General features: G+C 30.9%; 1 protein-coding gene across 1 annotated transcript; it reads right to left on the reverse strand.

Moving 5' to 3' along the window:
* Positions 1–182: 182 nt before the first annotated feature.
* Tdc2 (Tyrosine decarboxylase 2) lies at positions 183–13,570 on the reverse strand. The gene is made up of 11 exons (XM_088185515.1): positions 13,521–13,570; positions 5,847–6,166; positions 5,735–5,786; positions 5,183–5,253; positions 3,174–3,410; positions 2,562–3,101; positions 2,313–2,502; positions 1,692–1,756; positions 1,439–1,620; positions 1,236–1,328; positions 183–796 (listed from the first exon to the last, which is right to left on the reverse strand). Exons 2-11 carry the CDS (start codon positions 6,159–6,161, stop codon positions 640–642), a joined length of 1,902 nt encoding a protein of 633 aa, XP_088041641.1. The 5' UTR covers positions 6,162–6,166; positions 13,521–13,570; the 3' UTR covers positions 183–639.
* Positions 13,571–14,054: the final 484 nt, after the last annotated feature.

Below are 14,054 nucleotides of genomic sequence, written 5' to 3' on the forward strand. Positions count from 1 at the left end.
TTAGAAAAATATTAACACTTAACTTTTGCTATGCCTCATATTTTCTGTGTGTCTCAGTGTCACAAAATCTTTCTGTAATTGCAGATTAACTACTTATTATTCTTGCTTTTTATAATATATTATTAGGTCTTGTATGTCGAAGCAACCAATAATGAATATATTCATTTATAAAAAAAACTTAATGCAGTAATGATTGCAATATATTTAATATAATATTTCATATTTTAAACATAACAAATATATTTTAATTGCTATTTACAATGTGTTATCAATAGTGGGAAACTATTTTTTAAATAATGTTTTACAGTACATCTCTACAATATTTGAAACAGTTCTATTAATTTTTATTATAACATGTTTATATATTTTTGGCTATAAATTATGACCGATTTTCACTAATTTCCAATCTAAATAGTAGTATATAGACAAATCAAGTATTTAAATTTTACATATTTAGTCGAGGATGCTAGCGTAAATGCTTTAAAATACCTATGATGGCAACGAGGAGTATCTGTGAACATGGATGAGATCTAGCTTAAAAAGCTTTGCTAAATAATGTTATGAAGCTATATAAAAATTAATTTCAATAATACAAGCTTCTCCATCTAATGAAGAATCATTAATTAACATTCAGATAGATTAATTCTTTGTCGGTGAGGTATTTTGCTTGCGGTACATAGTCGGAGATAATCCTCTCGGAGAACGGCTAGCGTCACGTTCAGGAGATGGCGAACCACTTCCACGACGTCCTTGATTTGGATTTTTTAATCTCACCATGGTATCCAAATGACGGAATCTAAAAAAGGTTTCGAATATTAGGATTATGTAATCATATAAAAATATATTTTCTATATCTATATATAACATTGATTTGTTTTTATTATTTATTTAACCCTACCACAATTGTTAACCGATTTATATATTTTTTTGTATAGTTACTCTTAGAAACACACTAATACTCTAGTACTAAATATAACAACTAATTGAACTCCGGAGTCATTTATTAGAAACATGGAAAACCGAGTTAGTAAAATAAATACGATAATAGGAACACGATTTTGCAAATATACAAATAAACGAGAATACTTTTGAAGGTATAAATAATTTTATTTACCTTGAAACTACTAGGGTTTCAAGATATATATTTTTTCATTATAACCAATAATGAGAACTAATTACGTAAGCAATATAAAATAAAATAAATATATACTTTCTTGCATTTATAAAAATCTTACCTTATAGCTAAGTCACTAGCATTACCTCCGTTGTCATGGTCTACACTTTGGAAGAAGAAAGCTAGGGGCCAGCTTATCCATGACGAGTTGTTCCTGTAGACCAATATAGTATCAGTTTATTTAAAGATGTCGACATTATTCATTAAGGAGAATAGCTTAAATTGTTAGTATGGAATTGTGAATAAGCATAAAAGGTTGCAAACGTGTTGTTAGTAGTTTGTGAGAGTTGTTTCTCTCGTTCCGCAGGCCTTTGGGACACCACTGCCGCTTTGGCAATTGCAGGATTGTAGATTTTAGGATCACTGACCATACGTACGAAGAAAGAACGTTTGTATGCAAGGGTTTCTTTGCGTTTTGCAATCAAAGCATCGCTTATAGCCATCTCCTAAAAAATATGCATTGTTTTATAATACAATATGAAATGATTCCACTTTATATGTTGTAATCTATATTTACAGGATTCTTGTCAGTAACTTCCATTAGTTCTGTTGCGAATTCGCTTATTATATCCCAAGCATAGTCTGTAAAATAAAGATTATTTATAATCATGTAAAACTTTTCTTATAAACCTATTTTTATTGATTATTATAAAATTTACAACAAAGAGTCTTAAAATCATTACTTTTTAAGTAAATAGTTGTAAGTATTTTTATAATCGAAATCATTTTAAAGTCAAATAAAGCGTATCAAAACCAAATTTTGATCAATAGGAGAGCGCCAAAAACAATTATCCCTTCTCAGAAGTCAAAAATCCACGGCAAAAGCAATAAAATCGTGTCGGCGCCATCGCAGTGGAACCCACTGCGAAGGCGCCGACACGGTTTTAATGTTATACATTTCGAAACAGTCAAATTGAGTTTCATAGACATTTTAGAGTAGTATATGATTTTATTAACGCCTAACAGTTAAATTATATTTTCGCTAGTAGAAATTTATATTTACTGGTGAAAATGTATTTGAAAATTACTAGTGAACATATAATATCACTGAAAAATACGCATTCACTGTAACATTTATATATGATAGTATTGTAAATGACTTAATAAAACTATATTTCGAAAATCTGTAGATATTTACCCATGTCTTCTTTAGTTGGATTTGGAGCAGCCACACAAAACCTTATTATGAATTTGTCATGTACGGATGCTGGAACCATATGTAGCTTTCCAGAAGCATTGATGTTAGTCAAGAGCTTCTTGTTAAGCTCGTTTATCTCATTATCTGTTTGTCCATCATTGAGTAACAGTCTAAAGCAGACTAATCCCAACTAAAATTTGACGTCACATCAGATTAACACATACATATTAATTAAAATGCTCTATTTACCTTCACATCATTTGTGACTTCAAATCTGCTATCTTTGAGTACAAGAGCCTCAAAGTATTTGGCTAAACGGCAATGGCACCTTATATACTCTTGGAGTCCAGATATACCATAGCTTCTCAGGACAAACCACAGCTTCAGTGAACGAAACCGTCTGCTCAAAGCGACGCCCCAATGGCGATAATCGATAGTCTTGCTATCGTGCATGTGCTGAAGATACAAAGGGTCGACCACCAACGAGGAAGTCAGCAAGAATCTATCTTTGACCCACAGGGTGGAACAGTCAAAGTTGGTCAAAAGAAATTTGTTGGGGTTTGTGCTGAAAGAGTCAGCGTATTCGACTCCGTTCATAATTGGCTTCAATTCAGGGCAAATGAAGGAACTTCCTGCATAAGCAGCGTCTACGTGCATCCAGACCGCTGGAAAGCGACGACAGACTCTTCCAATTTCATCTATTGCATCAAAAGAACAACAAGAAGTTGTGCCCAAAGTGGTTGAGACAAAGAACGGTACACGTCCGGCTTCTTCGTCTTCTTCCATAGCCTGGATATAAAGTAGAAGTTACTTTAGTAGCAACAGTGTAATAAGAGTTTAATTATTGGTTTAACAAAATACCTTTTTTAGGGTTTCACCCCGCAAACTAGCATTTTCGTCCGGTTGAAGTACCCTCATCTTCACGAAGGATATCATTGCAGCCTTCTCGACGCTAGAGTGCGCTTCTTTTGAGCAATATGCTATCAGTTTGGACAAAAGTACTGCATCATCGACATTTGGATGTTGATTCTTTAATCTTTTTATGGCATTAGCCCTCGCTGCTAGCATCACCACAAGGACACATTCACTGGCTGAGCCCTAAGTAATTAGAAATTATTCAAGATATTTATTTTTCTGGTAGATCAGACTAATATTGTTTATTTAATTTAAATAAAATATTTACAAATATCTAACCAAAATTTAATTGAAATATTTTAAGACTATCTTGTAGTTATATAAAAAATAAAATAAAAAGAATGGTGGATTAAATTAATCAATTATATAATTATATATTAATTCATTTAAGCAAACCAATTCGAAAATTAATGCATTTGTTGTTCCCTTAGTAACAAACAAACTAAATAATAAAACACAAGATTGAATCAAAGACAAGAGCAGTTCAAATGCCTGAGGCGGTTGAGATAAGGTCGAAATTACGCCCAAGATGGTGAGCCCAACATCGGTGGTCGAAACGTCGGCAAACGAGATGTGAGAAAGAAAAGGCACAGTACGAAAGTCCTCATATCTCAAAAAGCTAAGTACATAACGTGTTAAATAAATCCGGTAAAAATTTTAATATATCAAATTTATTATTATATTCATATAAATAGCCGTAGGGAAATATATTTATATATGTATGTATATATAATATATATATAATTGTAAACAATAATACTAATTTTATATTTGATATGTTTTTTAATGGTATCGTATTTAATTAAAATATTCCAATTATGGATTCAGACAGGTGACGGAATACGAGTTTTATAAACAGAGTTGGGAAGGGGAAGGAGGATTATAATTTTCCTCGCATGAAACAAAATAATTATAGGGAAAAGATATAATTTCAGTATGTTCACGAAATTATTTAGTTCACAATGAGTAGGCATAAATATATATCTATAACTTGAAATGTCACTAAGCCCATCTATATTCCATATATATTTTATTGTTGTAGTAAAATATATAGTGAATATAAATATACTATAGATTTGCATATATACATATGATTATTAGTATAGACTTTTATTGTATTGACCATTTAAAAATATGTTTATTTTATAGATATAATATTATACATATGAAAGCAAAAGCCTTAGGTGTAAATTGGCTAACTCCATAATTGTCAACTTCACAGGAAGGAGAAAAAATATTTGTGGTTAACTTTAATTCATTGAAAAGAAGTAATAATGGGATCTATAAGATTTTTATTGCTTTTTTATGGTCAAAATTTGAATCAATACACAATAGAGTATTTCATTATATAAGTCAGTGGTTTATATCTGAAAGACCTCGGTTCGAATCACATATGGACTTGTGTTTTTTAATTTCTATCTTAGCTGGGAGATCAAAATTAATGGTTATTATATAATTATAAATCAGAACAATCATCATAGTTTAGGTTTTCCTTACTTTTTCTAATCTCACAAAGGAATATCGTGATGAATTATTAGTAAAAAAAATAGATCTAGTGACATCAATTGATTGTGAGCTGTAGTTTGGTCACTGATTTACAGATTTTGATTTCAGTCTGGTGTCACATTACTCTCCTAGTAGTTGTAGATTGTGTTGAGTTAATGTTACAGTTATGCTTTTGATGACAATAGAGTTACATTTTTTCTTCAAATACCTTTTTTTATTTATTTCATAATTGCATTGCTAAGGCGTTTTATCTCAATTCAATTAAATATTTATTTTATTGTATTTCTTAGAAATGTAAAAGTGAACATTGTTTAAAGTGAAAAATATGTTTTTATAATAACGATACGTGTTCCATATTAAATTATAAATGCGATAGCATAATACTATTAAAAAATCGATAATGTTACGTTATCGTTCATACGCACTATTAAAAACGTTAATTCGCAAACCTGAATCACACCACCGCCTTTGCTGCCTTCTTCCAAAGTCAGAAAGTGTTTTGGTAGACCAATGGCTTTTCCTAAAAAAATATATTAAAAATAACTATTTTAATCATAAAATTACATTCATAATTCTCACTTATGTGGCTGATGATGATTTAAAGACAAATAATTTTACAAACTTTACGAAAGATTAACAAATGTTGTAGCATAGCTTATTTCATGAACAAGGCAAATATTTTTATTCCTCAATATCTATTCAATTGTTAAAATGAGACAGAGCCTATACATTAAAGATGAACAAATATAGAATCGACGCTTTTAAAATATGGTGTTGGAGAAAAAATCTTTAAATACATAAGCAGTGGAGCTCTAGATCGATATGCATTTGGAGAAAAAAATCAGTAGAGCGTTTTAAAATTGTATGGTATATAAAGTAATGAGCATAAAAATTAGTTTACATATATTTCAGTAGGTGCTCATTACTAAAATACTTATTACTCGGCCGAGTACTACAACGTGTACTCGGCCGAGCACTCGTACAGTGAGAAGAATACTCACCGATCCAATCAAGCACTATAGTCTCCAATTCGGTGCACGCTGGACTCGCCACCTAAAATTAATGATTAAGATTATTGCATTTTATAGAGAATCAGAATAAAATGTGACATACCCAAGAGAATCCGATGCATCCCAATGCGTCAGATAGCATGTCTCCCAGGATCGAAGGGTATGAGTTTCCAGCTGGGAAATATGCGTGGAATCTGGGATGCTGCCAGTGAGTCATGCCAGGTATGATCTTGGACTCGACATCCGCCATGATGTCCTCCCATGGTTCAGGGTCCAGCGGCGCCTGGTTCGGAATTAGCTTGCACAGATACCCGGGTTCGACATTTGGCGTTACACGCTTGTCGGGAAGAGTTTTCGCGAATTCGCAAATGTAGTCCACCATCTCTTTGCCACGAACGCGAAACTCTTCCGTGTCCATTTTTGCTAAAAATAAATAAATTGAGTAGTAGTGATTAGTGGTTTAGTTTAAAGTGAAAAATGCGAAATATATCAATTTAAAATTCATAACTAATATTTTTGACTAGACTTAAATATAAAAAGGAGTACGATAAGGAGGTGCGTTATGGCCGAATTTATTTCATATCGCTCTGGAATAAATTATGATAAAAGTCGACGAAGTTGAGAGTATTTTTAATTGAAACATAGTCCTAGTTTCCAAATCTTCAAATCGAATCAAGAATTGAGATGAATTCATTGGAGATTCGAAGTAGCATGTTAGGTTGAACTTCGTATATTCCAAGTCGGAAGCGAAGTGAAATTCGTAAGTCCAATGCCGATTGGAAGTAAATAAGTGTGGCAGCGGTCTGATTTATATACCATAAATGAAAAAGTTCAACGTCACTTCTATTCCTTGATTATTTGTCTAATGTAGATGTTTTGGAACTAAACTAGAATCTTTGGCTGATTGTAGCAGGTGGATTTAGTTCATATTATCGTTGGCAGGATATTCGTGGAATTTTATTTAGATACAGTCCAAAAGTTTTAAGGGCACATTTTTTCGTATTATCGATGGCATTATTCATACAGATGTATAGCTATTCAATTGTTTAGGTTAATTCTTAGTAAATTTAAATAACACAAGATTTTTAGTTTTATGAACCTTTTAACAACTAATTACAACGTAGCGGTCATGGCTAGTCCCGGCAGATTATTAGAAAGGTATTTTTAGAGCACTTAGTTTATTACGCTGTAACATCATTAGGTTTTAATTAACTCAGCAATGAAAAACTATAGCAATAAGTTTTTTTTGTAGGTTATCGAAAATATAGAATTTCATAAGTAGGTACATATTTAACATAATTATCTAAGTACCATGGCCCACCTTAGATTATATAGCACTTCAGGTAAAAACTAAATTGCTTCCTTTCCAAACATGATTAACAAATTAGATTTAAAACATAAGCTGATATACATTCTAATAGCATACACCAAAACTAATTACCCATCCATTATCTTTTGCAAATAATTTTTAAAATTATAGTAATTGAAAATAATTACATAGTGGTTGTTGATTGTAGTATAAATATTTAATAAATAAGCGCATTGAGGACTTAAGGTAAGGTTCTCAAATACCATGCACCCTTAAGTAATTTGAATCCATTAAAACTGTATAGATGGATTATTGCGCAAACAAAAATTGCACACACGAAAATATAAATTGTCAAATATATTTAACTTTTAATTCCACTGCTTTATATTTTTATTTATTTTTTAAGTAAATATTTCTGTAATTATAGGAAAGATAAAGTGTATCATAGCAATGTAAATCATATTGACATTTTTGATATATACAAATATTTTTTATTATTATATATATTGACGTATTCTTAAATATTTAAATATGTGTATATTGATTATCTATCATATTTAATTGAGCAACGATCATAACTGAAATATTAATATGAAATTCAGACTGTTTTCGCCAAAGTAATTAACAATCACTCAATGTGACAGGAATCTACTTGAGATATTAATGCTTCTCTCATGATCAAATTTTATGTCGCAGTCTCATAAATGAAGCGTACAAAACACGTATGGGGAAAATATTTTTGCATAAAACGTAATGATAAAATACAACCGAGAGTAAAATACGTGCGAATCACTAATTCCGGTCTCTCAAACACGATAAAAATTGAAAAATAGAGATTTTGAAAAATAGAGACCTTAGGTCTTTCAAATATCAAATCATCGTCTTAGACCATTGATATAATTTGTTGGATGAGAGTTGCGTAAGACGCTGCTCTTGTAGACTATGAGAGATACTTGAATCAATACCAGTTCGCGCGCGTGTATTGTTTACAGGTTGTAAATCAACGACTGTTCATTCTAACTTTACCTTAAAGTATGAAACGGTCATTAGAGAAAAATTACACACTTTTTAATAAGTAGGCGAATCTTGAGACTTCTTAGGTATAACTTATCGCCAATGCAATTATTTTTATTTTCGTTATTTTACAAACTAATAAGTTAGTATTGAGACACTATATTAAAATCAAAATTTTCCAATCAGTTACATGTATTTTATTGTAATAATCTATTAGAATTATAATCATATAATAATCACTTTTTAAATCTCCCAGACACGAAAGAAATTTAAAAACACTGTATGGATTTTTACCTTACGTCTTTCAGGTATCAAATCACTGTCTTAGACCACTGATATATCGTGTTTCATTAGAGTTGCCTAAGACGCTACTCTTATAGGACTATGAGAGATACTTGAATCATGAACGGTTCGCGCGCGTGTATCGTTTACAGGTTGCGAATTAACGGCTTTTCATCTGAACTTTATCTTACAATATCAAGTAATTGATATACAGTAAACCTATATAGTAAAAGGAATATTTTCAGAAACGGTCATAACAGAAAAATGAGATTCGTTAGATCTAACTTATCGCAAAATTTTAAAATTTACTTTAATATGTTTGATATTTTTTTATATGCGCAACGTGTCAATATAAAACAAATATATCTCAGACATATCTAACAATACCTAGCAGTTTTCAGTAATTCTGTTATGTAGCAGAGAAATGACCGTGCCCTTTTTATGATAGGGATGGCTGGCGAAGTGAAAACAAAAGCGGGTATTGCATACAATAAATTCTTTCTACTATTTGTACATTTCCATTCAGACATATTTTTACTCATATAGTACACAGATATGCTTCACTAAACATTGGTGTTAAATATTATTAATAAATAATTCTCAATAATTATATTTAAAGAAAAACGTATTTGAAAAATTGCGCAAATGTATGTTCTTTTTTTAAAAAAACCTTTTTCATTGGAAAATAATGCAATGTTATTTATTTTCATAAGTTGCACTAAACGATCTAATTAAAAAAAAATAATTAAAATGTGTTGACGGGGGTTTTTGTTAATTAAACTTGATTTATATTTTATAAGTAAATAAATATTAAAAATATGTTTTTATTTATTGTTGTAAAAACGCAATATTATTGATTTTTATTACCTCACATCATTGAGGGTACATAAAAAAGTATAACATATTTTATTTAAAAATGGAAAACAATGAATTTAAAAAAAACTAAAAGGTTATGCAACTTTCACTGAAATGATATATTTAAAAAAATATTTTCGGGATAGTTTCGTTTTTATAAAACTGTTTTCTTATAGATTTTCTTTGAGGGATAACCCGAGAATTTCTGGTTTGGAATCAGGGACGTCATTTCAGTTTTTTACAGGGAGGTGGGCAAAAGTTACCCAGTCAGTTGTCGTTTTTTTAATATTTCGATTTCATTAAAATTTTTAGTATTTTATTAAATTACATGAATTTAACAACTAAATTCAAGGGGGGGGGGTAAATGCCCTCACATGCTTAATGACATCCCTATTTACAAACTAAAAAAAAAATAGTGAGACACCAGACTGAAAACAAAGTCTATTTTATTAATTATAAACTATCATCAACTTAAGTAACTATGCATGACCAAACTCGATTTTATTTTAATTATTCATCACAATATTTATTCGTAGTATCAGAAAAATCTAGGTAAACTTAATATGTGATGATCGTTTGGAATTTCAATAATGTAATAATCATTAATTCCTATCGCAGTGGTCTCCAACCTTTTTATCGCCGCGGACCGGTCAACGTTTGATAATTTTACCGCGGCCCGCTGAGGGAGGACGTTGATTTTTTTATATTTTAGTTTGTTTTGATTTAGCTTGATGCTGAAGCATGGCCCTGAGCTTGTTTCTTTGCAACGAGACGGTTCCATCTGGGGGTAATAGAAGACAATGACACCCGAAGTGTGTTGCTTATGACCAGTTTATTCCGTTGTTTTGTTTTGGTTGCTAACACTGCAGAAAACCCCGCCTCACACACTAGACGATCCCATTGCGAATATGTCGCCCCCAAGCAAGTGCCGCCCGGGGCGGCCCGCCCCCTCCGCCCCACCATAGCTACGCCACTGTGTGGTGGCAATCTCAGGGTATTCTGCCATGAATTTAATCCAAAACACCGGCAGAATTGTTGTCTCGAACGTAGTTTTAAGGCTGCCGTCATTTGCAATCTTCAGCAATTGATCTTCTTCTTGCACAGACATGCTAGATTCGCCTGGTTTGTTGACAAATGGGTCGCGGATCCATTCCTTACCAGTTCATGGGATTTTGTGGTTGGGAAGTAGCGCTCGAACTCTTTTAAAAGCAAAAACAGATGATCGAGCACCAACTGGGAGAAGGAATGCTCAGGCGGCTCAGTCTCGCCTAAAATCCCCGCTAATGTCTGAAACATGTCAAAAATGCCTCTGTTCACGCACCGTTTTCACTCCAGTTTGGCTTTAAATGCAGCTAATTTGTCTGCCAACAGTTGTCATTTTATCCTGAAGGGACAGATTGAGTTCATTGTGCAGGCTGAATATGTCACACAGGAAAGCCAGTTTTGCGACCCATACCTTGTCACTGAAGCGCTGACTTCTTTTTTGAAAGAAATCTTTGCAATGACTCTCGTAATTCAAATATTCTGGTTAGCGATTTCCCTCTGGATAACCATCTTATTTCTGTGTATAAGAGAAGGCATCTGTGATCTGCGTCCATTTCCTCACAAAGCTGCTCAAACAGGCGCGAGCTAAGGGCGTGTGCTTTGATGTGGTTTATAACTTTAACGACATCAATCAATACGTCACATTTTTCGGCTTGCCAGCATTTCCCTGTGAATGATACAATGCGTAGATTCACTTTTATGTGCAACCTCCTTAATCCGAGCAATGCCGATACAAAAGAACTATTTTAGCTGTCCTGATATATATCTAGTGACTTGAACAGTTCTGCTTGTCGATAAAATTTTTATTTTTATTGGTAATATGTTCGATTTTTTCCGTTATTTTGATTTTTAAGCAGGGCTTTAGGCGGCCCGATACCATTTGATCCACGGACCGGTACCGGTTCGCGGCCCGGGGGCTGGAGACCACTGGTCTATCGTACTGGATAATATTGCATAAGACGCTGCTCTTATAGAACTAGGATGCTTGAATCACGACTAGTTCACGCGCGTGTATCGTTTGTAGGTTGTTCATTAGAAATTAATCAATTAATTAATCACTTCGTGGATCTAATTTATTTTTAATGACGATGCAATTAGTTTTATTTAAATTATTTTATAATGGTGAATCACGCGTTAGATTTTGATGTTTTTTTTTCAGATTTGCGAAGGTCTTTTAACGTCACGTGCAAATATTCAAATGAGTCCTTTTATGCCTTTGTGTGGGTTTTTGAAGATGCCATATGAAAATATTCCGCGGAAACGCGTAGGAATTTCAAAAATGTCCATATTCCCGTATAATATTTTATTAAAACGGCGTTGACGCACAACACAATGAATTCATATACACATACAATGCGTACATTTATATCGGAATTAATTAAAAATATACATAAATATAATAAAGCATACTGGTTAAGTTATTATTAGACTAAGTTTAATTTTTGATATAATTTTACATTTATAAATTGTATTTTATAAAATAAAAAAAAAACTATTGAGTACAGATAATTAAATTAAAATAATACTTTATTTTAGCATATGAATATTTAGACATTTTAAAACCATTATTAAAATATGTATATTTTAATTCATAAACTTCAAAAGCATTTCATACGGATGTGGGTTTTTCTGTATAGAATAATGTATATTTTTTAGTTTATATATATATTATTAAACATTTTCAACTCTATTTTTATCATTTTTTTCTAGGATTTTTTTGTTACAAGGGTATTTTTAAAAAATATTTTTGCTAACATTTGATTAAGATTATCACAAAAACGGTAATATGCCATATTTCTTTTCATTATTATTAAAAAAAATGCATCAAATTTGAATGAGAAATCGCTAAAAAATAATCTTTTCTCAACTTGGAAGCTAAAAAGTTCATACAATTTTCGTTGTTGTTGTAAATATCAATTTGAAACTAAAAAAAAATGCAATATTAAATAGAGGTGTAATGTATACGAAAAAATTGTTTTGGTATTTAAGTTCAAAATACATTAATATATTCCTAATAAGAGTTTAGTTGTATATTGATTATATGTTGTACGATGATTCGATTAATTCAATTTTAGTTGTTTTAAAAACAGTGTGTTAGGGATTTCGTTTTAATTATTAGATTTAATGTTATTTGATATAATTTGGTGATAGTAAAAAAATAATTAAACTTCAGTCTTACATAAATATTTAAAGTTAATCTATAAGAGCAGTTATGTCATAAAAAAATTATTGATAATTTGATTCATTAAATTATTGATATATCGTATTTAAAACATATATGCTTGGTATTATTTAAAATAATGAGTAGATTTTATGAAGTTGGTAAAAATAAAAGTTTTAATCATAAATAACTTTATATAGAAGATTATATAGGAAATCTGTAAATAAAGTTTATCGCATTATAATTTATAATAACTCTGAGAACTGACTTATGTACGTTTATGAATATCGATTGGGTTTTATATGCTACGTATCATTTGACTTTAAATTTTGACATTTGCCAGTTAATATGGCTTGAAATATCTACCCGTATGATTTGACAGAATAGCTGAAAGCCTGAAAATTGTTATCATTTAATATCATATAATCGGTTTGACATTTAAAGGTTCAACCATGTCATAATAGTTTCTGCTTTCAAGATTATATTTAGCAATGGATGTAGATGTTATATAAATAAAAAATTAGATGATCCAAATATAGAAGCGATTGATTAAAAAAATAATGATTATTATTTTTATCGAAATATATCTAAAAGTTTGTTAATAAAACTATATTTTATAAGCAAAATTCTCATTTTTTAAAGCAGTCTACAAATAAATTTAAAAAAATACTATAATTAGTATATTTAAATGTAAATAAAATATTTATTAGATTATCTTATTAATTAATTAAACGCTCATGATTAATTAAATATTTTATTTATTTATGTTCCATAAATAATAAAATATGATATTTCAAAATATAAGCTTTCAAATATTACGTCATCCACCTGATTTTTAATTAATAATTAAAATTCTATTTTAAATTGAAAACAAATGGTGTGATTTGTGGTTTAATATATTGTCAAAGAAACAGTATTTCTTAATACATTTACTCATAATTTATAAACGTAAAAATTGTCACGAAAAAAATTTTTTTTTTATGCATTCTATATATGCTATTAAAAATATATAAAATATGTTAGAAACGAAATTTAAACGATTGACTATTTCTGTATGAACTAATAACTTTTAGTCGGTAAAGTTGAAAATTATTGTCCCAAAGTTGTCCTACCTGTTGATCTAGGCTGGTTGTGGACGACCGCCAGCAGCAGAGGATGTTGGTAAAGTGTTCCTTCCGGATATAAGGCCTTACCAACCGCGAACAAGCTCCGCCTCTTTTGAGGGGGAAATACTCCCCCACCTTTGACTTCTATCTGCTTTTTCCTTTTTGTATAATTTTTCATATCGCGATATATCTTCACGGTATGACTCTAATAGCTCGTGAACACTAGTTTTAATTGAATTATATAAAAAACACTGTACTTTTCTGCAAGACTTGGTCTTGACGAATTGGCAAGTAGATTCCAAATAATTATTTTCATAAAACTAATCAACGACGTTGTTGATATTAAAATCATTCGTTGCTTCACCTGGACCTGTTTTATTTTATCACTGAAGGAACTTTCTATCTAAGAAGGTTAAATTGTATAAAGTTACTCAAGAATAAGCATATATCCAGGGCCTTATTTTTTCAGGAGGGGGGGGGGAAGCACAGTGGAAACGCTCGGTTATCTAGCGTTCATATTATAACAATAAGTGAGAATCG

Source organism: Plectrocnemia conspersa, unplaced genomic scaffold (assembly GCF_051122295.1).
Source record: "Plectrocnemia conspersa isolate PC_06_02 unplaced genomic scaffold, ASM5112229v1 ptg000005l, whole genome shotgun sequence".
Classification (NCBI taxonomy): domain Eukaryota; kingdom Metazoa; phylum Arthropoda; class Insecta; order Trichoptera; family Polycentropodidae; genus Plectrocnemia; species Plectrocnemia conspersa.